General features: G+C 44.4%; 1 protein-coding gene across 1 annotated transcript in view; it reads right to left on the reverse strand.

Annotated features, from left to right (window-relative positions):
• Positions 1 to 5,555: 5,555 nt before the first annotated feature.
• Positions 5,556 to 22,614, reverse strand: part of LOC144766615 (complement C1r subcomponent-like) — a 50,525-nt gene continuing 33,466 nt past the window's right edge. Inside the window, exons 5-7 of the mRNA XM_078650400.1 lie at positions 12,815 to 12,955; positions 7,486 to 7,560; positions 5,556 to 6,794 (exon numbers count right to left, since the gene is read on the reverse strand). Of these exons, the coding sequence (XP_078506526.1) occupies positions 5,971 to 6,794; positions 7,486 to 7,560; positions 12,815 to 12,955 (1,040 nt within the window). The 3' untranslated portion in view covers positions 5,556 to 5,970. The remainder of the gene's footprint in view (positions 6,795 to 7,485; positions 7,561 to 12,814; positions 12,956 to 22,614) is intronic.

The following is a 22,614-nucleotide window of genomic DNA, read 5'->3' on the forward strand; positions in this document are numbered from 1 at the left end:
GTGTTAGACCTATCAGCTTTTGGTGTGGTCTCCTTCCAAGCATTTTGCCTTTTCCCTCCTGGTTGCTGGAATTCGTTTTTGTTGGCCTCTTGGACTCTGTGCACTTTACCACCGTTAACCATTGCTAAAGTGCTGGTGCTCACCCCCTAAACATGGTGACATTGGTTTATACCCAATTGTCACATTTAATTTGCTTATAAGTCCCTAGTAGAGTAGCACTCCATTTACCTAGGGCCAGTAAATTAAATGCTACTAGTGGCTCTACGCATTTACTGTTCCACCTACTTAAGTAGCCCTTTAAATCATGACTCAGTCCTGCCATTGCAGCCTGTGTGCAGTTTTTGACTTGGCAAAATAAACCCTTGGCCAAGCTTAAACATTCCTTTCTAATACATATAAAACACCCCTAAGATATGAAACAGCTCTTAGGGCAGGTTGCAGTGTATTTAAAAAGTTGAACATCTACTTTTAAGTTTTACATTCCCTGGTGGGGAAAAACACACATAATAAATGTTCACTTCTGCAAGGCCTACCTCTCCCAAAGTATAACAAATGGTTACTGTATTACATTTAATAAGTCACAACTTGTGTTTGGTAACACGTAGCAATGTAATGGTGGGTCTCTAATGAATTGTAATTTAAAATCCTCTTTAATGGTAAAGCCAGATTTTAAGTCACAATTCTGAAACTGCCCCTTTTAGAAAGTTGGCATTTTCTTGCCATAACCATTTCACACATGCAGCCTGTGTCAGTGGGTCACAGGATTAGGTTTAGATGGCAATTGGTCTTTTTGTATTTCTCTCAAACAGTGAAACAAAGGTGGACTAGGTTTTGGCAGGATTGTCATCTTGTAAGAATGGGAGGGACAGAGCTGCTCTCTGCCCCACTTACATTTCAAAATAGTTGTTTCAGCGCACTCACAAAGAAACTGACCCCAGGCTGTTGTCACCCCAGACATTTTGTGACCTGGGCAGGGAGGAAGGAAATTCCAGAACCAACTATGGAGGGAAACTCCAGACATTTCTTCCACTTCAAAGATGGCACGAGTCATACAAATAGGACCCTCAAACTCACTCTTCAGTTCACTTCTGGACCTGCGGAGGACACCCAGAACGACTGCCTTGTATTTCAAAGGACTGCCCTGCTACTTGAGGCCTGCCTTGCTGCTTGAACCCAGGACTACCAGAGTGACTACAGTGGCTAGTTGACTGGCCTCCTGTTCAAGATAAAGGGACTCCTAAAGCCCCAGCAACTTGAACCCTGCACCTGGACCTCTGTCTGAATTGATTCCTACCCTCCAAGTGGTGCCCACCCAGCCCTTGACCCTTGAAAGCAGTGCAAACGGAGCCCAAACAGCTGAAGAACAAAACTTGGGACATAACAATTCCAGTTAAAAATGCTCTCAGAACTGACAGGAGACCAGGACCTACCTGGGCCTCCCAAGGTGCATCACTGGTCAGCCTGACTCTGCGGTACCTCCCACTATTGTATTCTCTGCATCATCAAATCCTGTTCAGTGGCTCCTCTTCAAAAGAGTATCTGGCCTTGAGGAACCCTCTTGGTTACAGCCTGTAGCCTCATCCTACTGACAGGGCCAGACTGAGAACCAAAACCCGCCCTGGCAAAGTGCTCGGCCGGCCCCCTGGGGGTGCGACCGAGCTCTTTGTCGGGCCGGTTTTCGGCCGATTTTGTTACAGGGTCGCTTTTGCAGCTATGCTGCAAAAACGGCCCTGTAACAAAAACGGCCCCCTGGGCTGAACACCGGCCCCCACCCTTGCGGCGCACCAGGGTATTGCCCGGTGCCCGCAACGGCCAGTCCGGGCCTGCCTAGTGAAGGTTTTCGACTTTCAAAAACAGACAAAGCACCAAAATAGAAATCATCACCGCAACTTTGTCCAGCGCCTCCCTGAAGTTGGTGCCTCCTCCTCAGACATCGTTAGCTGCCTTCCCCCACTGAACTTTACCTTCTCAGACATTTTCATCTAAATCCAAAGGTAAGCCAAGAACAGGCCCAATCTGCTTCTTGTATTCAAACCATGCTCCATTGTGGTTGGCTGTAACTTTCGAATTGTTCCTGGTCTGGCGCAACTAGATGTCCAAGGTTGATCCTTTAGGCATTTTTTTCACTAACAAGTTTAAAAATTAATTACTCCAGTTCTACTGATTGGATTTTTCTTGTTTTGTCTCAAATGACTTATTACATTTTATTCTAGTTTTCTAAATTGGAGATTCCACTCCGCACCCAGAAAGTACACCGTTGGGTGGAGATTCGTTCCTGAGTGCGGATATAAAGATACTACTCGTAACTTACCTTTGTGAATACCGAAAGTCGTAAATTTAGACTTCTAAGTTTACCTTTGTGAGTCGGGCCTTTTCACTTTGAGTGTATTATTGGGGAGTCGACTGTGGTCTACAAGACCACTGCCAACTCTCAAACAATTATTTAAAAAAAAAAACTTTTCTTTTTTAAATGCACTCTCTTTTCCTTTAAGGTAAATGTTATTTATTGTTTTTAAGTACTTTACTGAAAGGTAACTAAAGACATGGTGACCTGCTGACAACCATCTCAGTGACGGCCTTCAATCGGAGTGAGTCGCAATTTGTGAGCGACCAAATCTGAATATTCCAATCCAACCTATTTGTACTTAGGTCATTCACAAACATATTCAATGGTCACAAAAATATTGTTCACAGATAGCAACTAGTATTGTGCAAGCAGTAAATAGCATAACTGGCTCAACACAATCAAATGTAATTTTATCAGTTAAAATGGTAATGAGTCTTACCGCAGAATTCTGTTACTTGTAAGCTATGCAGAAGATTCTTGGTGGCCCTCAGATTGAGACCATTGCCATAATTAATGCTGCAGCTAACCACTGAGCCAATTACAAGTGATCCTAAGTTTGGAATCAATAAATACATAATTTCTCTTTAGTAGAACCATTGAAATTTTATTTTTTGGCTACTACATCTATCTTACAGATCGTAACAGGGGCTGGTGTCTTAGTGGACTTGCAGCCAGATTCATGAAGGAAAAATCGGCTCGCAAAGGGCCAGATTCTGCGAATCTGGCCCTTTGCAAGCGCTTTTTTTGCATTTGGGATTCATCATCCCAAATGCAAAATTCGCAAATTCTAAAATCGCTAAATTGCGAAGAATTGCATTTAAGAAATCTCTATTTGAGATTCCTTAAATGCAATTCATGAACCATTTTAGATTTGCGAAATCGCAATTTTTGGCCGCTATTTACCGCGAAGTCTGGCTTCGTGGTAAATATCTAAAACTTAGAAAAATGCACTTCAGTGCATTTTTCTAAGTTGGATGTTACACACACACATGTCCTTTGGACATGTGTGTGCGCAACACCAGTGTAAATCACCATTTCAGGGGTGCTACAGGGTGTCCTTTGGACACCCTGGCACCCTTGAAATCGCATCCTTATTTGCGATTCGCTAATTGCAAATCGCAAATAAGATTGACTCCCCATTCATTCCTTATTTGCGATTAGCAATTAGCGAATCGCAAATAAGGAAGATGTAGAAATCACTATAAATTTTGTGATTTCTACATGCATCCCATTTTGCGAGTCTTTAATAGCGATTCCTTAATAATCACTATTAAGGAATCGCAAAAGAGTAGCATGATGAATCTGGGGGTAAAGCAGCTACTCCAGGGATGTGTGTTTGATCTCATGGTTCAAACTTCTGTGTCCCCCATCCCGCCTTTATTCATTCTGGAGATTGACTATTTAGCCAACAAAAGAGAAAACTAGCCATGTAGCTGCTGGTTGCTAACCGTCTTATATCCATATACTGTAAGAGCTGCAATGCGCCCATGTTTCATTTTCTGATGAGTAGGTGGTCATGTTCTTGTAGCAGTTGAGTGAGATACTTACCTCAGTTATCTGTTGAGCTTTTTCAGAAAAAGTGTATGTTTTGCAGCTCTCTCTCTGCTGGACCACTGATAATAATGGACTCAGCATCAAAAGAGGACTGAACTCTTGACTGATGTCTTGTCCAGTGCATCAGTGTTATCTGAGGTCTTTGAAGCTGTGGGTAAGATTCTTTTCCAGGAGTTCACTGTTTTTTAGAGACCTGCAATTGGTCTATGTTTCACTATATAGTTTTTATCCAAATATATTTTATTTTCACAAGTAGTGTAGTAATAGCTTATTTCAGTGGATCTGGGATGAACCCCTGTGTCAAAGATGAATTTGAAATGCTCAACAACCAGGGAGTGAACAAATATTAGAGTGATTTAACCAGCAAGGAGCACTGACAAGTTCCCACACCGGTGGTTTCAAATGTCTGAGTAAAGGCATCAATCGACCCATAGTTATAGGGGAAATTCGAATTTAGGAGTGAAGTGTGAGATCCTGGTTTGCTGATCTTGCTTATGTTTTCAATGGCATACCTGGGGAAATAGGAAGCAGCCTTAGATTTAGTAATGCTTAATGGTGCCCCTAATTTTCAATATATTTTCAGGCAAGCATGTAGTCATCCTATCATAGAGCACTTGAATGCTGACCAACTTAGGATTTGAAGCCTTCAGATTCAATAAGGGGTTCACAATTCAGAACATTTCCTTTGAGGAGTTTTTGCTGAGAAAGTTGATTTACTTGAGTGCAAGGTGTGGTGGTAGTGACATTTAGACCATTGAGAACATCAATTCCCTTTTCGCTGGTGCAGGGAAAGAGGACAGCCAACATGCACATTTAAAAAATGTCAGCCATTTTTGATTGACTTTTCTACCCCTATCTCTTGACCCCTGAGAGCGAGTAAGGTGCCAGAGATGAAGAGCAAGCCCAGGGGAGTTAGTGCCAGCCCTGGCAACTCCTAATTGATGCCCATGTGCCAAGATTTAGCAACATACAAAATACACACTAGAAAGACAAATACATTTTGAAACCTCTATCATGATAAAATATGTGTTCTCTCAAATAATATAGCCTTATTGCCCGCCGTAGAGGGCTATACCGGCTATTAAAGGCCCTCTCCAGCATTAAAGGCCCCGAGCCGAAGGCGAGGGCCTTTAACAAGGGAGAGGGACTTTAAAGGCGGTATAGCCCATCTACGAAGGGCTATAAGGCTTTTAGAACATTCTGTCACTAGAGGACAGAATGTTCTAACAAAAAAACAAAGCCTTTTGGGAGCGCGAGGGGATTGGAATCCCCTCAGGTTCCCTGAAGCCTTTGTTCACAACCAGAGCTGTGAACAAAGAAACATTGGAATGTTGGCTCTCCAGGCTTATACCAGCCATTATAAGCCCAGAGCACTCCATTGTTTTCAATGGCGCTCCCAACATTCCAATGATCTAATAACTTATAATTCACCAGTGCCATCTCTTACCTTATCAGAAGCTGGTCTTCTGCACCTATTTACCTAGGACAAGCATAGCTCAATGCATTTTTTAACCTTGTTGCAGAGTCTGTGACATCACAGCAAAGTCTGGCGAAAAACCATTGACAGCTTGCTGAGATTGGCTGATCCACAGCCAAGACCTAGAGAAGAAGTCAACGTTAACTGCTGGTGGATACATGAGTGACAGCAAACCTCTTATTTCAGCATTTGTTTTTTATTGTTGCAACAGCAATTGTCATGTTAACTTTAGAGGCAAGGACACTCAACACAAAAGAATGTCAAGCACCAATAAACCTTTGCTTAAATGCTTCCCTAGCAGCAGGAATGAGGAATCTGGCGGTGCAGAACTACAAAGTAAGTTATTACCTGGCTGCAAGGATTTAGCACAATTGCTGAGGCTTCCCCCTTTTTTAAAATTAATATCTGATTTGTTAGCAGAAGCAGGGACTGAGGAAGTTGGGAGGATTTCTTGCTTTGGGAAAGACTCAGGCAATGCTGGCATAGCTTCTATTCCAAATATGGAATCTGAAGTGGCTGGAAACTGGGTGGAGTGGGCTAATGCAGAATACCTTTATTTGCCCTGGGGTTGTATACAACTCAGTCAGTGGATTCAGAGGACTGGAGGTTCCCCCTTCATCACCTCCTCCATCCACTGCCTGTAGTTGTTAACCTTGGTGTAGAAGCCATAGCCATGGCCGCAACTGATCCCCCAGGATACAATTCCCGTGGCGACCCAGCGTTTTGCTTCCTGGTCCCAGACCGTGAAGGCTCCTCCGCTGTCACCCTGGCATGAGTCCTTATTCCTCCTCCTCCCATCCGGTCGGAGGCCTGCACAGAACATGTTGTCAGAGAACACCGGGGGTTCACCGCCTACGTTCTTCCCCTTGAGGAAATCCTTGCACTCGTCATTGCTAGCTACCAGAAGTCTGGCGTATCTTAGGTGGCTACTTATTGTGTAGTTCTCAGTGACACCAAATCCACTGACATAGCCCAAGTGGCCATCTTCATTAACAGCCTGGCTGCTGTTCTTCCAGGGCAGGCAGATGGGCATGATGTCAGCACTCATGGGCACACTTTCGCTCAGCTTGATCAGGGCAATGTCATTATCAAAGTTGTGGTCGACACGGATAAAATTGGGGTGAAAGAATATGCTTTGTACAGGGTACGGGGCCAGTTCAATCTGCGTGTGCCTATTAATATCGCCCATGAAGACGTTCACATCAGCCACATCGCTCACTTTCTTCTCTGTATTACCGTCCTCTTTGAAGACTAGCAGTTGAGCAGCGGTGAGAATCCAGCGGTCGCTGATCAATGCACCAGCACCTACGGCTGGTGTGGTCAGATACACCTGCCAAGGAAAATTTCCAGCCCTTGCTTTGTCCCCGCCAATAATTCTCCCGGTGTGCTCCACAGGGTGCTTCGGGTTCCCACACACTATAAAAGAAGAAGGAACACATTATCTTTCCCAGCTCCTTTCCAGTCTGTTCCAGTAAATCTTCCTTCTCTCATCAACCAGACAGGATTCAGGGAGGTGAAAAGAACACAACTCAAGAATGCAAAACATTTCATCATCTCCTCCTTTCTCTTTGCTTTGTCTTTATCTCCCACTCTGTCTCAATCTCACTCTTTTTGTCTCTATGTGCCTCTCTGTCTATCTCTTTCCTGACATTCCTACACAACACATTCAAGTATTTACAATCATCATCACAATGGAGACTACTTGACCTCTTGTTTCCCTTGACGGTTTGGTCTTTGCCACTCCTGGCTCTTTCTAACTTCAGGTAATGCCTGCCCCCTCCACCCCAGCCTGTTTGGGGGGTTCTGATAGTAATACAAATAAGTCTGATTTCAAGTGTGTAGTACAGCCATAAATTCCTGGTCCTCAGTGGATTACTGTTGAAACTCCTTATATCCTACCCCTCTTGGCACAGAACAAGGTCCATCGGAGGACCAAGAAAGAGAGTGGTATATACAAGGAGAAATCAAAGTTTCAAAATGGGCCCAGAAACACTACAACAAAGGTAAAAGGCAAGGATCCTAATGGCTGCGGGGATTTAATTCCAGGTCCTGGCAGCATCAATACTCGGTGTTAACTAATATCCCCTCATCTTAAGTCAACACTCACCTGGTAGACACTGCGGGATGCCCTCAGAGCCAAGGTGGTCCTTCCAGCGACCCTCTGCGGTGCACGTATATTGGCCTGTGGAAAGGAGAACAGACCAGTGATAGATGAATGTTAGATATTCTGCAGATACATGGACAGACACACAGATGCCTGAGTCCAATCTGATTTAAGCACCTGAGCAAATGATATTCTGAAAGTAAAAGTATCCACAATATGAGGTTGTATCAGCCTTACTCTGTGAACTCCTCTAATCCTTCCTGTAATGCAGTGCACAACTGTCTGGCCCTAAAACTCAATGCCTGCACCCTTATCACTGAGCCAGCGAACACAAGTCTGTGTGCCCATGCACACTTGTCTTTATTAGCTCATGCCCTCTGTGATTCCATGATCATCTATCTGTGTTTTGGCCCTCGGGTATCTGAGATTGACTGTGAATTAAGGCACTCCTGGCTGGAGGGGAACAATCTTCTGTTAGTCAATGGATATTTGCCTCCAAATCAACCCTTGCTTGTGTGAGTTAGTGTATGGAAGAGGAAGAAGAGGAGGAGGAAGAAGACGAGCAGGAAGAAGAAGACGAGCAGGAAGAAGAAGACGAGCAGGAAGAAGAAGACGAGCAGGAAGAAGAGGAGGAAGAAGAAGAGCAGGAAGGAGAAGACGAACAGGAAGAAGAAGACGAGGAAAAAGACGAGCAGGAAGGAGAAGATGAACAGGAAGAAGAAGATGAGCAGGAAGGAGAAGACGAACAGGAAGAAGAAGAGGAGGAGAAGGCGGAGGAGGAATTGGAGGTGACGGAGGAGGAGGAAGAGGAGGAAGAGGAGGAATTGGAGGTGACGGAGGAGGAGGAAGAGGAGGAAGAGGAGGAAAAGGAGGAAGAGGAGGAAGAGGAGGAAGAGGAGAAGAAGAAGATGAAGAAGAAGAAGAAGAAGAAGAAGAAGAAGAAGAAGAAGAAGAAGAAGAAGAAGAAGAAGAAGAAGAAGAAGAAGAAGAAGAAGAAGAAGAGGAAAGGAAGAAGAAGAAGAGGAAGAAGAAGACTTCCATAAATAGTGAAGTGGGTTGCCGCTAAAAATGGGAACACTGTCCTTCTCATTTACCAGAATAGGAAAGTTTTGAGAGCTTCCCTGAAACTAGAATGACATAAGATATCGTTCAGACTGCTGTCAATGCATTACAAAGCTTTTGACCACAGACAGCAAGCAACCTATGTCCAGCCCTTGATCATTGGATTGTGGGATTAAAAAAGAGGAACAGGTTTTGAAAGTGTCCGCTCCATGTTCAGCTGTGCTCGCAGAAGCAAGCTAGTAGGGGAGAGGATCCATGTCATAAAAGACTCTATGCATGTCGGCATGTAAACTTAAATGTCATCCTCTTTTTTAAACTGAGCCAGTGCAAGGTATTCTGAGCTGCAGCACTGAGATCCCTTTCCTCAGGCCTGGGACCAGTTTATTTATTTATTTGTTTGTCTAGAGCTAGAATCGACCCCCGAAGGGGTATCTCTGCGCTTCAGCGGAACTTGAGGGTAGCGGAGTGACTCCAGTCAGTTAGTAGGTGAGGAAAATAGAGGTCTTGAGCTGCTTCCGGAATTCTTGATGGTCTAGACACTTCCTCAAACAGTGTGATTCTGAACTCGTTGTAGTTGAGAAAAGGGCACTCAAGAAGACCACCTACAGCAGCCGGCAATAATTAAGGTTAGGTAAGATGCAAGAGGAGACAGCGTACCCATATGCATTGGGATAGAAACCATTGGTTCCTGTTCTGAATGTATAAATAGGTAGAAACAGGAAGAGTTCACACCCTTAATCTGCAGCACCACAAATAATAGAGGATCCAAAAAGACTCACAGGGATTATGCTGACCAGGCAGGGACAGACATAATGCCTACATCAGCTGGCCATAGATCTGTTACCAATCTTAACAGCCAGCATTAGCTCTGTCTTGCTTGCATTTAACATAGGATGTTTGCTATGGCTTGTGTTGAACTGCTAGAAGACATCTTGGTAGTTGCATTGTAAACACCAGTAAATCATGATCTAATCCGAGGATTATTTGGGTGTTGTTGGTCTAGGACAAGGCAGAACAAGCAGGGGATTTGATTTGGGTAATCAGTGTTTGAATAAATATATGTTAAAAAACATAGGCAAAAGGAAACAGCATTGAGGGACCCGACAAAAAATGTGTTGCACTTGCGACTGATAGGGAGGCCCAGCCACCACTTGAGTACAGCTCGTAAGAAAAAAAATCAGCCATTACAGGACTTTCTACTTTTTACCACACTTGTTCGTAAAATGTCATGGGGCGACTGTATCGAAAGTTTTGACTGACAGCCTGATAAACAGCAGAGCAGTAGAATCTTCTTGATCGATAATAGATCCCATTTCCTTGGAGCAAGGGTAACTTCTGTGTCTCTGCCAACTTTAAAGCCTAGTTGCCATGGTTGTAATATCTTACTTTCTTTTTGGCAGTTGGCTGTTTCCTCATAACTTCTTCAGTAATTTTGCCTAGAAATTCTAATAAGGTAATCGGGCAATAGGTTCTACATTGCGGCTGTCCAAATTGTCCTTCTTTTGTGGAAGCTTTACACTCCCTTTCTTCCATTCCTCTAGAATAGAAATGGTTACCAAGGATAGGTAATTTCTCTTATCATTAGTAACTTTGCAATGTGGCAAGACTGTAAAAAACAATATTTGGCTTTATTATACAAAGTTTTGACCTCCTCCAATTCAGGGGCATTAAAGGAAGACCACGGGGGCAAGTCACAAGGTCCCCTGTAGAGGTTCCTTCTTCAGTTTGTGGAATATGAATGTTTTAGCATCCCTTCACAGATCTTTTGAATCTTCATCTCAAAATGTTTTGCTGCAGCATAAAAAAATTTGAGGGATATAAATGGTTCTTTGGTTGGACTTGAAGAGGACTTGATAAATTCTCAATAATTCAAAGTACTGTGCTTTGGCCTAAAAAAAAACTCAAAATGGATGTGAAACACTGTACCTAATTAAAGTGTGGGGTGTGCAAGTTTTCTACTTCACTATAAAGATCAATAAATAAAATGTAAAAATGCCACTGGAGTTACTCTATGATGAATTCCCTTTTTACCTTTATTTTCTAGCGGTATTTACAAATTTCTATCCCTTAAATGAGATGTAGCCAGGAAGGGAAGAAATTCCTGTATGTGTTTTTTTCCAGTGTGCATTGCAAATTGATAGTAAAGTGGAAGTTTGCATTGAAGCATTTGCAAGGGAAAACCAGTTAATGTTTGTCTAAGGGTCACTTCTGGAGACCCACCCCCCACACCCACACCGCCCCAACCGGATCAAGGGGTGGCCACTGGTGTCCCAATATAATACAACAGAGGCGGGATAGGGTCTTAGAAGGGCATACAGGAGGTGAACTTACACAGCTGCCTTAGAAAGGGGAGGAGTCACATTGCAACCCACCTGTGGATGCAATCACCCTACCCCGTTTAGACCCATCCTCACTATATCTGTCATAAATCAAGAAACAGGTGGCACTGGTGAAATGGACAGAGATTTTCAATCCAGGAAGTGCTTTTCATTTGAGTAAACAGTGCAATGTGTCTTTGATTTAAGGAGTGCAGAGGCTGTATTAGGTCAGCCCAAGAAGAAGCAGCAAAAACATTGATTATCAAAGAGAAAACCAAGCACCACAACCCTATTTAATTGGTGGCATGTTTGCAGAATTGTGTCTTTTTTTAAAGCTTTTTGACACATTTTTTATTGGTTTGCTTAAAATGTCCAATAAAAGTCAGCGAATGGGTTTCTAGCAGATGTTGAGCAAGATGGCTGCCTAAACATGGAAAATTATTTCAAAATACTTTAATATGTGCATGGGTTGCTCAAACAAATATTAGAGGGAGAGGGAGGAAATCCTAGTTGGAATCTAGGATATACAATAGGGTATGAGAGCCACACTTTAGCTAACTGCATCCACTGTACATCTATGCTACAGCTGCAGTGCATACCTGAAAATTAACCGGCTGCACAGCAAAGACATGGCTAAAACCATTCACAACTTTACCAAGGCCAAACTGAAACCATCAGCATTTCAACATGGGCCCTAAATGAGGATTGTACTCTATCCTGTGTGCACAGTGGTCCACTCAACATCCACCACCAAAAACAAGTCCACTGGCTCCTCACGTTAGAGATTGCAGATAGTCTCTGGAAACAAGATAATTGATGAACTTCTGGTCTGCAAAACCAGTTAGGGGCGTACGCGGACACCTCGGGTGTCACATTAACAAAGAGCTGAAGGCAGAAGAGGTCACTGAGCCTTGTCATCAATACAGATTTGATGGATCATGTGCTACTTACTGATGTTCATAGCAATCAGAAAAAGTGATTTTTTATTGACATGACCGACCATGAAATGAGATAATTTTAATTACTATTGGAACAGAATAAAGCTTCCGTCAGCTGTTTAGGAGAAGAACTTTGGGCTCTTCCCTTCTCATCTGAATAGAACCCTCAACAAAAATACAATCCAATTCACTGATGACAAAGACCAGGAAGAGAAAAACACCTTTAGTTGGTGTAATCCAGTGTTGTCATTTCATACTAGGTCCCAACCTTACTCGGTAGTTGCTGCCGCTAATAAAAACGGGCCGCGCAGTGGGGGTGGGTGCATAGGGGCAGAAAAATACCATTTAAAAAATCACTACCCTGCCTTCATTTGTCCTCTTCCGTTCCTGACTCCTGGCAGCTCCCAGACTCCCCTAAGCCAATCACGACGATGCTGTCATGATTGGTCTGAACCGCCTGGCCGCTCAGACAATACCTGGGAGCCTGCTCTCTATCTGGCTGTGCAACACAGCCAGGAAAATACTAAGTGCGCATGACGGTTTGGCCGTCCTAAGACACCTGGCCAAACTGTGATGCGCACTTATGGTGCCCACCACTCCTCCGCCTGCTGACGACAACCCAGCATGCCCTAAACTGGTGCAGTACCCAAAAATAAAAAATTAATATTGTGTTATTATCATATTATTTTTCCTTTTTGCACTGCTCAGACAGTAGTGGGTCAACACTCCTCCGCCTTAATGGAGGAGCGGTCGCTGATTTTACTAGAGGGTTAACAGAGAGGACTGAGATTAGAGCTACAATAATGCTGTTTATAATAACGTGCTGGTGATGACACCAGTTCTTGTTTGACCCTTTGAATTAAAAAAATGTATAGTATTATGCCAACTTTAAGTTGCAGTCAAGAATCTTATTAGCCAATCGGGCTTTCAGAAAACTTTCTTCAATGCCGTTATTCTTCTGGGCACTACATGTCCAGAGTTCACAAGATATATCTGTGTCCTACACTCACTTACCGTCTCCAGTCCGGGCCACCATCCTGTAGTACGGCTCATTACACTCGTATTTAATCACCGCTCCGTACGTGCTGACGTCAGGTGACGTCTGATACTTGTACACTCCATTGGTCAACTCCTGAGGTGTCATGCAGCTCACGACTAAAAGGCAAAAGGGTTTGTTTGTCTAGGCCTGTACCTTGTGATGTCACAACATCAGCAAAACAGAACACAGCAACATTCATAGCATATTAGTATAGTATAATATTAGTAATGTCAATGGAATCTGCGCTTTGATTTGCAGGGAGTACATTCATATGTCATATACAGTTTGTTCATAACATTTGGCAATTTTGAATGTATTTTTGTTTATTGGTGGTGAATTGGGAAACATAGAGGCTTCGATTCACAAAGGTAAACTAAGACGAAAGTCTAACTTTACAACTTTCTGTATTCCCAAACAGCATTTACGAGTAGTAAAGTTAGACATTTGTCTCAGGTAAACTTATGTTTTGGTCGTACGTTTAACTGAGACCAAAAAGTGAAAACTTAAGACCAAAACGTAAGTTTAACTGAGACAAAAGTCTAACTTTACAACTCGTGAATGCCCTTTGTGAATACCGAAAGTCGTAAACTTAGACTTTTATCTTAGTTTACCTTTGTGAATTTGGCCCATTGTTTTTCGAGGCATTAAATACAATTTGATATATGGTACTAATACAAAACAGTATGAGGCCGTCAAAATAAAGAGTATGAATTGGTTTTATAATGTGATGAATGCCATAACAGCCAAGTCCAGTAGAGGTCGGACATGGGAGTGCTGCTGGGCGGTGATGTGATGAGGAGGAGCCACAGGGTAGGGGGTAGTAAACTATGGATTATGGCTGACTACAAGTAAGTAAACCTAAAAATAAATAAAATGAAATTAGTTGCGCGCACTTGAATGAATGAATGAATGAATTTGGGATTTGTATAGCGCATGGCTGCCCGGAAGCGTCCCAGCGCTGTGATTGTAGACCAACTACTGAGGGTAGAGGCTGAGGGGAAGAGAAAAGGTTATTGTGGGAAAAGGTGAGTTTTGAGAAGTTTTCGGAATTTCATATGATTAGGTTCAGACCGGAGTTGGATTGGGAGAGAGTTCCAGAGGGTTGCGGCGACCACCGAGAAACGGCGTCCACCAGTACGAGCTCTTTTAGTTCGGTGGACCTTGGCCAGGTTGCCATGCGCTGACCGTAAGGGTCTGTTCGGGGTGTATGGGTAGAGCAAGGATTTCAGCATTGGGGGTCCTTGGTTTTGCATAGCTCTATGGGTGGTACAAAGGGACTTGAATTTGACCCTTTCGCGTATCGGCAACCAATGCAGTGTCTTAAGGGCAGGTTTGGCTGAAACTCTACGGGGGGTGCCAGTGAGTATCCTTGCAGCGGCATTTTGTGTTCGCTGCAGGACATCACCAAATGAACAGTGATACCGTATAAACTGGTAAACGGAATCACACCAAATTTTGCAGAAAGCTAGATCATGATTCATAAAACATACCTTTTCTGATTCAGGTTTAATTGGCTCCCTAGTTTTTGAGAAATTCGAGTTCTAAAAATGTGTCCATTTCACACTGCAGTGGATTTGCAGATCTGCCAGATCAAAAGAAATGAACTGATTGGGTGCCACCACATCAACAAAGATGTAGTGGCAGCCATTTTACTACTTGGAAACTCCGTCCGCTGTCTTTAAAAATGTAGAAAATACATATAAGAAAGTAGGGTAGAAATGCCCTACTCCCCTAGGCCGTGTGGCATGCTTCTTGGGGGCCAAACATTATAATATACAAAGTCATTTAGTTTTCTCTCCAGATTTGCTTATGGTTTAGACCCAGGCTCTCCAGTAGGGGTTAGTTGACAAGTTCCGTTTAAACCCTTAGCACTATTGCCAACGGTCTTCTTCAGGACATGGCTCAGAGTTGTGATCAGAACAAGTAGTATGTGCCTGTTAGTGAAAAGAACTTTACTTGGTACAAAGTGTGTGTAGATAGATTGAGTTACTCATACCTTACGTGAAGGTAAGACAGCCCTATTTTCTGTATTATGAAGAAAAGATTGAGCACTGAGTCAGTACTTCTGGGACACATGGCTCCAAAAGCAATAAATATATTGAGGACGCTTTGCTGTGGCTGCTCTTGTGAGGACTCTGGACGCTTAACTGTATGGCTCCTGTGTATTTATCTCTACTCCTTGCGGAACCCGCTTCGCGGGGCTGTTAATTCACCTCCCTGGACCCCTGCCTGTTGCTCCTGGGGGCTGCTGAGGGTCAAGCGGGGCTGCGAGCAGAGTGCTAGCGCCGGCCAGGGACTACGTTGCCCAGAAGCGCAGGCGGCCGGATCATCTGCACCTGGGCTGCTCTCCCCGCCTGCCCCTCCCCCTTCACCCATAGACCTATTAGTTGCTTTGAGTAGCCCCGCTGCGCGGGAGTGACCGGGAGAAGCCTGGGACAAGGGCGGGACCGTCTGTGGCCATCCGGGGCCGGAGGAGGCCGGGCTGGGCCACCCCTCTGACTTTGATTCCAAACGGGCATTATAATCTTTAGTACATTACTGTGCCATATACCATGCACCAGTAAGTTTTGTAAAAGGGCTGGTAACTTTAAGGAATGCCGGAATTCCCAAGTAGTACCGCTTTGATGACTCCATCGGGCGAGGCTGGGACAGCAGTTATTGGTCCTTTAGATAAATTTTTTAACCGCCCAAACCAGACTATTGACAAAGAAATATCGCTTGCAGAGAGGCGTGCTGAGCGGAGATTATCCATTGAACTCCTTAAAAATCCTATAGATAAGCGCTCAGTACAAATCTATCCTGCATTGGTAACACCCTTGTCATCACTAAACTTGCCTGTTGTAGCTGAATCAGTTCATGATGCTATTACTAATGAGGAGAACCTGGGTACTGTGGGCGAACCGATTCCATCTTGTGTGAGCCACACTGATTCTATAACTTGTACAGCGGAATCATGTGCTCAGGTTTCTTTGGCCCATCTTAAATCAGGATCAAAAAGAAAAAGGAATACTGTATCTAGGAAATGTTACCCAGCGAAACCCCCACACAAACTTAGAAAAGTAAACAAAAGTACGTGTCCCAGTAAGGCTGTCACCGAAGTAAGCCGTAGCAGGGAAACTACACAAGAGGGGGATGTTGTGATATTAGACAGCCCAGATCTTAATACTATTAATCTTTCAGACACTGGTTTGGCAATGGCAGATAAACCGCCACCTCCAAGCAATCTGTTTCCTGACTTAGAAAGGTTGTTACGGTCAATTTTGTTCCCACTAGAGGAACGAATTAGTAAGCTCTCTGACCGCCTAGACCATTTTGAGCAGGTAACATTAGATAACTTTTTTTCAACAAAGGCATTGATAAAAGCTCAGGCAAGGCTGGACGAAAGTAGTAAGTGTCAGAATAACACCCAAGGTGTATCACAAGACAATGGACAAAGGCAACAAACTAACTCACCAATGCCATCAAAGAAAGTTAGTGCGGTTGTAAAGAGACCACTTAAGCCTCCCGACCTAGCACCACGGGGACTTGTTAAAAACCCCTCCAACATTGTAGCCTCAGCTCAGATTGCGGCGCAAAAACCGCTGCCTAGTTTAAACCCTTTGGTCACCGTAGAAGCAGGGGGTGACGAGTGTACCAGAATGGGCACTGCTTTACCATCTGCCCCATTAACTAGTAACCAGCCTTTAGTAAATAAATCTACACCCCGCCCTGCTCCTATTGCTCCCAGACCGCCCGTACCACCACCTACAAAGCCACCTCATAAGAAACCCCCCATGAACCTCACCCCAGATTCCTTCCCCTTTGTAGTAGTCCTTATAAATGTCCCACCTCTTCTACCGGGACAGAGAGAAACCTTCCAGATGCTCAAAAATAAAGTTATGCACTGGCTAAGGGTGAATCGGCCCCTACCAGGGGAAGTTGATGGTCTCATATTGGGGGTAAGGAGAATAGATTGGTTAGGCTCTACCACCAAAAGCCTAGGGGGGACTGCATTGTGGTTAACTTTCAAGACCCAAGGGTGGTAGGTTGGTTAACAAGACAGGGTTGGGGCACAAGTAATGGAGGAATTGGCATTGTTGACCTTACTTTCTTTTACCCACGTCCTACCAGTGTTTCGACTAGTCTGTTTAATGAGCAAAATCGCCCCTCAAGTTTTTCGTGGCCAGGGATTATTACATCAGCTCCACTGCTACAGCACTATAACCATATCACTGGTCCGATTTGTAATCCTCCGGGTGGTTGGCAAGACTTAGGGTGGGGATACTGACAAACCCTTGTTCACCCGAATACTAATAGGGGAAGAAATAGCAGAGTGGACGGAACATCTAACATCAAGTACTCCAGATCTGTAGCACGAAACGACACACTGCCTATCCCAGGGGAGCAGGTCGCCCCAGGCGATACAGGGGAACCAGGGGTGGCGAGGGTCCAAATTGAGCCTGCCATTGTCTGTCCTCCCCTGGGAGAGACAGTTATGGAGGGCCCTGTCGAGCCCAGTAGCATTGCGGCTGTGACGGACCCACTTGTTAGGGTTCTCAGTTGGAATGTGGCTGGTCTGGACAGGAAACTGGCCCTGCCCGATTGGAACGCACTTGTGGAAGAGTACTCCATATGTCTGTTCCGGGAAACCTGGAGTAGGGAGCCCCCGCATAAGGCAGGATATTCATCCCATTATATACCAGCTGTACACTCAGAGACTGGTAAGGGTCGTCCCTCGGGAGGCCTCCTTGTTTGGGTAGCCTCCTCACTTAATTGTAGGGTGGAGGAGCATGACACAAAGTGCCCGGATCTCCTTAATATCACCATAAAATCCCCCAAGGGCCATGTTATTCTAAACATCTATAACATCTATGCACGAGGCACCAAGGGGGGTAGAGAATCCCCTACTATATCCCGCCTTGAGGGCCTGCTTCGATCCTCTCCCTTCAAGTCCTGTACCCTGGTAGCGGGTGATTTTAATTGTACATTTGAGCCTCTTGGCTCAGATGTTACTCAAGATCAAGAGGATGCTGATTACAGGAGGGGGATACCGGCTTTAGAGATCAGCCCTATTAGAAGATGGACGGAAGTGGTGCTCCAGGTAAATTCTCTATCAATGGAGTTTGACCTTAGGGCCCTTAACGGTAGGACCATTTCGGACAAAAAGGGAGCACATACATATAATAGGCCCAGTCATACGTCAAGAATCGATTATATTTTGCTTGACGTCAACCTATGGAGCTCGGTCAAAGACATGGAGATCATACCCTCTGTCGAGAGCGATCACAATCTGCTCTCTCTCGCCATGACTCCTTGGTGGTTAGAAGGTATTGGGAATGGAACCCAATGTGCCACCGTCTCGGACCTGTCATCTGTCTCTAACTGTGGACGACGGCTAAAGTGGGCAAGGCTGTCGCTCTCAGTCGAGACAACATCCTCCATAACGCAGCTTTTAGCTGCAGCCCTAGATAAATCTTATTCTCTTGAGGGTGGGGTGGTGGGGGTGTCCGACAGGTTTTGTAATCTAACTCAGGCGCTAAGCAACCAATTTATTGTCCCAGCCAGCGCCAACGGGAAGAAACTACGGCCCCGGGCCAGACAGGGCTGGTTTAATCATGAGTGTAGGGAAGCAAAGACATTGCTTGTCGAAGCGGTTAAATCCAAATCCCAAACTAGGACTAGGGAGGCCAGAAGGCTTTACTCACACTGTTTAAAAAATGCCAAAAAGGAATGGGAGGATAGCTTTTGGCAGGACCTCCTGTTTGCCAGTCGAGGGAGAGACGCCAAGGGTTTTGGGACCTGGTTGGTAGCAGAAACCGTCCAGATGACACCTTGAGGACCTGTACTATCACTGCCCAGGCGTGGTCTAACCACTTTAAGGCTCTTTATTCTGCCGTAGAAGGCACACTTAACGACCCTTTTTTCCTCCCCCCCTCACCCGTGGACAGAGGCATCGACCTCTTTTCCGCACGGGAGGTCACGAATTTGATTAAATCTATAACACCATTAAAAGCAGCTGGTCCAGATGGCCTGCCAGGGGACCTTCTCCGAGCCTACCCGGGCGAATGGGGGGTGTTGATTTCTGGCCTCCTTAATGCTATCCTCGAGGGAGGTTCTGTGCCTGAGTCTTGGAAAGGGGCAGAGGTAGTCCCAATCTTTAAAAAGGGTTGTCGGGATTCACCGGGGAACTATAGGCCAATCAGCCTCATCGATTCAACCCAGAAGTTGGCGGGTAAAGCTATTCTAGGGAGGATTCTCCAGTGGGTGGATGACAACCACATATTGTCCGATATGCAAGCTGGTTTCCGTTCAGGTACAGGAACTATCGAGCAAGTCTTTAGACTCCTGTTACTTTATTGGAAGGTGGTGGAGCTGGGCAAAAGCAGTCTTTACTTGGCCTTTATAGACCTGAAGACTGCCTTTGACCTGGTTCCTAGGGAGGAACTCTGGAGGGTGTTGTATGATCTTGGGATGCCCCCTTACATCTTAATGCTCCTCATCAAACTGCATAATGACAACTATGCTCAGGTGCGATGGGGACTTAATGGGGAAAAGACCGATAGGATCCCGGTCGTTAGGGGCGTCCGGCAGGGATGTGTACTAGCTCCCACCTTATTTTCCCTGTATGTGAACGGGGTGGTAGAGCACCTGCTTGGCGAACCAGCAGACGCTCCCTCTCTGGCGGGAGTTAGGATTCCAACCCTGTTGTTTGCCGACGACACCCTCCTCATTTCCAAAACCCCCCAGGGCCTCCAGAAGCTTTTGAACCGCTTCCAGGACTTTTGTAAAATGAGAGGACTTGTCATCAACGTGGATAAGACCAAATACTTAATTATGCACCCACCCCGTAAGCTTGGCCGCCCTCCTATCCTGAACTCTATCCCTCTTGAAAGAGTGTCAGAATTTGATTACTTGGGAATTCGAATGAGTGATGTCATGAGCTGGACTCCCCATATAAACAAAATGACCATCAGTCACAAAAGGGTGGGGGGAGCACTGCTGAAGGAGTACAATAATTCATCTAAACAATGTGTAGCTCCAATAATAGACATCTACAAAGCCCGAGCTGTAACCGCATCACTTTATGGGGCCGAGCTTTGGGGCTTAGGTAACGTGGAGGCCTTGACCAAGGCAGAGAATAAATTTCTAAAGGACCTCCTGGCCATCCCGATGAGCACCCCGACTGTTCCTGTGCTTTTGGATACGGGTTGTAAAGCAATCAAGGACCAGGCCCGCTTACGGCCTCTCCTCCTTTGGGCTCGTCTGTGGAGGGTTCCGGAACTAAAATCATATGCAGGCGGGCTGTCAGAGGTGATGGGCTTGGACGGCTGGAACAAGATCAAATGGCTTAGGGACATTAAAAATCTTTTAGGCGACCTAGGCTTGGGGTCGTGTTGGTCCACACACTGTGCCCCCCGAAGGCGACCCTAAAAAAACTATACTGGGAATGGGTCTCTGCTAAGCTCATCAGCAATCGGCGTCACTGCAATTCCACCGCAGCTTTTTTGCAAATAAAAGACGTTGTTGCCCTTGAGCCTTATCTGGACATAATTACGGCACCTATGGACCGGGGTCTTTTCATTAAATTTAGACTAGGTACACTGCCTCTAGCTGACCTCCTCTCTAGATGGAACAGGCCTGCGCAGGCATCACGCTACTGCGCCCTATGTACCAATAGGCCCGAAACTGTGATCCATTTCCTTTTTGAATGCCCAGATTACGCCCGTCCAAGATCCTATTGGCTGAAACCACTGTGTAGACAATTGGGTACTCGCCAGCATTTGGTGGCTCTACGGATTTTACTATCTGATACATCCTCTCGGGTTGTTTGTGCTGTATCCAAATTTTTAAAATGGGCTTGGTTGATCCGTTCAAAAAGACTGCTTTTATCTATGTAACATACCTGTAAATAATTTATTGCTGATTTTATTGCTACCTTTTATCTGCTCTGTTTTTTAAATGTACAGTCTTTCACGATGTGCTGTTTTTATATATTTTGTAATGCTTTTATGATATCTGCATATCGAAATAAAGCTATCAACCAACCAATAAATATATTGCCTACCAACTTGTCTGACCACCAGTTCAGGAACAATGGAGGGTGTACAGTGGACAAAACGTATTGCATTTATTTAAGAAGTGCAACATGGTATTTGTTTTTTGGCAATTTAGGGCTAGATGTATGTTATTTCTATTTACCGATTCCTAAATACCGAATTTTACCGATTCGGTATTTAAGAATCGGTAAATAGAATGTAGGTAAAAAATCGGTAACTTTTACCGATTCGGCAATATTAGTTTTTACCGAATCGGTAATAAGGAATACCTTCCCATTCATTCCTATGGGCCTGGAGGCCCATAGGAATGAATCGGAAGCCATTCACTATCACCGATTCGGTAAGTACCGAATCAGTAATAGGGGAAGCATATTCAAGGGTGTCAGGGTGTCACATTGACACCTTGTTGCACCCTTGAATCATGCATGTGTGCACAATTGGCGCACATACATGTATGTCTGCCACATGGCACTTTTAAAAAAGCACAAAATTGTTTTTTAATAGGTATTCGGTATTTACCACCAACTACAAGTTGGTGGTAAATACCGAATACTTAACCCAAAAATGCACTCACTTGAATGCTCCCTACATAGGATTTAAGGATTCGATTAATTTACTGATTCCTTAAATTAAGGAATCTGTAAATTACCGAATCCTTAAATCCAGCCTCCTACATCGCCAAGGGCTAAATACCAGTCGCTAACAGGAAATTTACCGATTTTTTGCTGTTACCGACCGATATTTGCCCACCTACATCTAGCCCTAAGTGTGCTATTGGAACTACTACTTCTTTTTAAAGTGTGTCTGGACCTTTCCATTCATTCTTTACACTAGTTACAGCTTCACATCCTGATTCACTTTTCTGCTTGACATTTTTGTCCTTTCTATAATACTTGATTTGATCAGTTTTTTTCCCTTTGACTGTCAGGGCCCTAAAAAGAATGGGAAGAACAGCTATCAGTGTACTTACTGATACCGATGCAACTTTTTGATTGTATCACAGTCCCTCATTTCTTACCACCCCGGCTGGTCTCATGGATTGACGGAGATCTAGTCCTCTTTCTGTCTCGCTCTCTCCAGCTTCTTATTCCCTGGCTCGGCTTCTTCCTTGACAGAGCCCTCAATCCCACTTTTTGTTTGTTTTGAGTTGACGTTTTTAGGGCTCATGATCCCAGTGTGTCAAGGTATATGTTTCTGATACTACCTTTGTTAGTTCACATTCATGATCCTGAACAGCAACCTTTGCAATCCTTATTACCAGAGCTGTGGCCTCTCTGCAAATGTTACTTTCAATTATTGAGGAAACTGTTTCAAAATGTCCCACTAATTTCATCACTAAATAAAGAGCTGATGTGCTGATTTTGTACATGTTTTAATACAGCTGATAGTATCACTAATTAGTGTGCTGAGTGTAGCAGTATAGATACTCACAAATATACTTCCTCAGGTGTTGCACTCTTCTAAATGTGGCCCTATCCCAAGGGGAAGACACTTAGTCAAAATTCTATGTTTGTCTTGGGGTGTTTGTGGGTATAGACACTTTTAGCTGGTTTCTCTTGTGAAAAGTCCATAATTTAATTGTTTTGCATTTTACAGGTATTTTACCCATAATAGCGTTTAAAGTGTATGGACTCTATGGCAATCCGAGATTGTTGTACAGGTCCTAGTGGAGCTGGCCACTGTCGTCTGAAGCACATATTGTCTGAGTTGCCTATAGATAACTACTATTTGGTTTAATA

Source organism: Lissotriton helveticus, chromosome 7, assembly GCF_964261635.1.
Source record: "Lissotriton helveticus chromosome 7, aLisHel1.1, whole genome shotgun sequence".
NCBI classification, from domain to species: domain Eukaryota; kingdom Metazoa; phylum Chordata; class Amphibia; order Caudata; family Salamandridae; genus Lissotriton; species Lissotriton helveticus.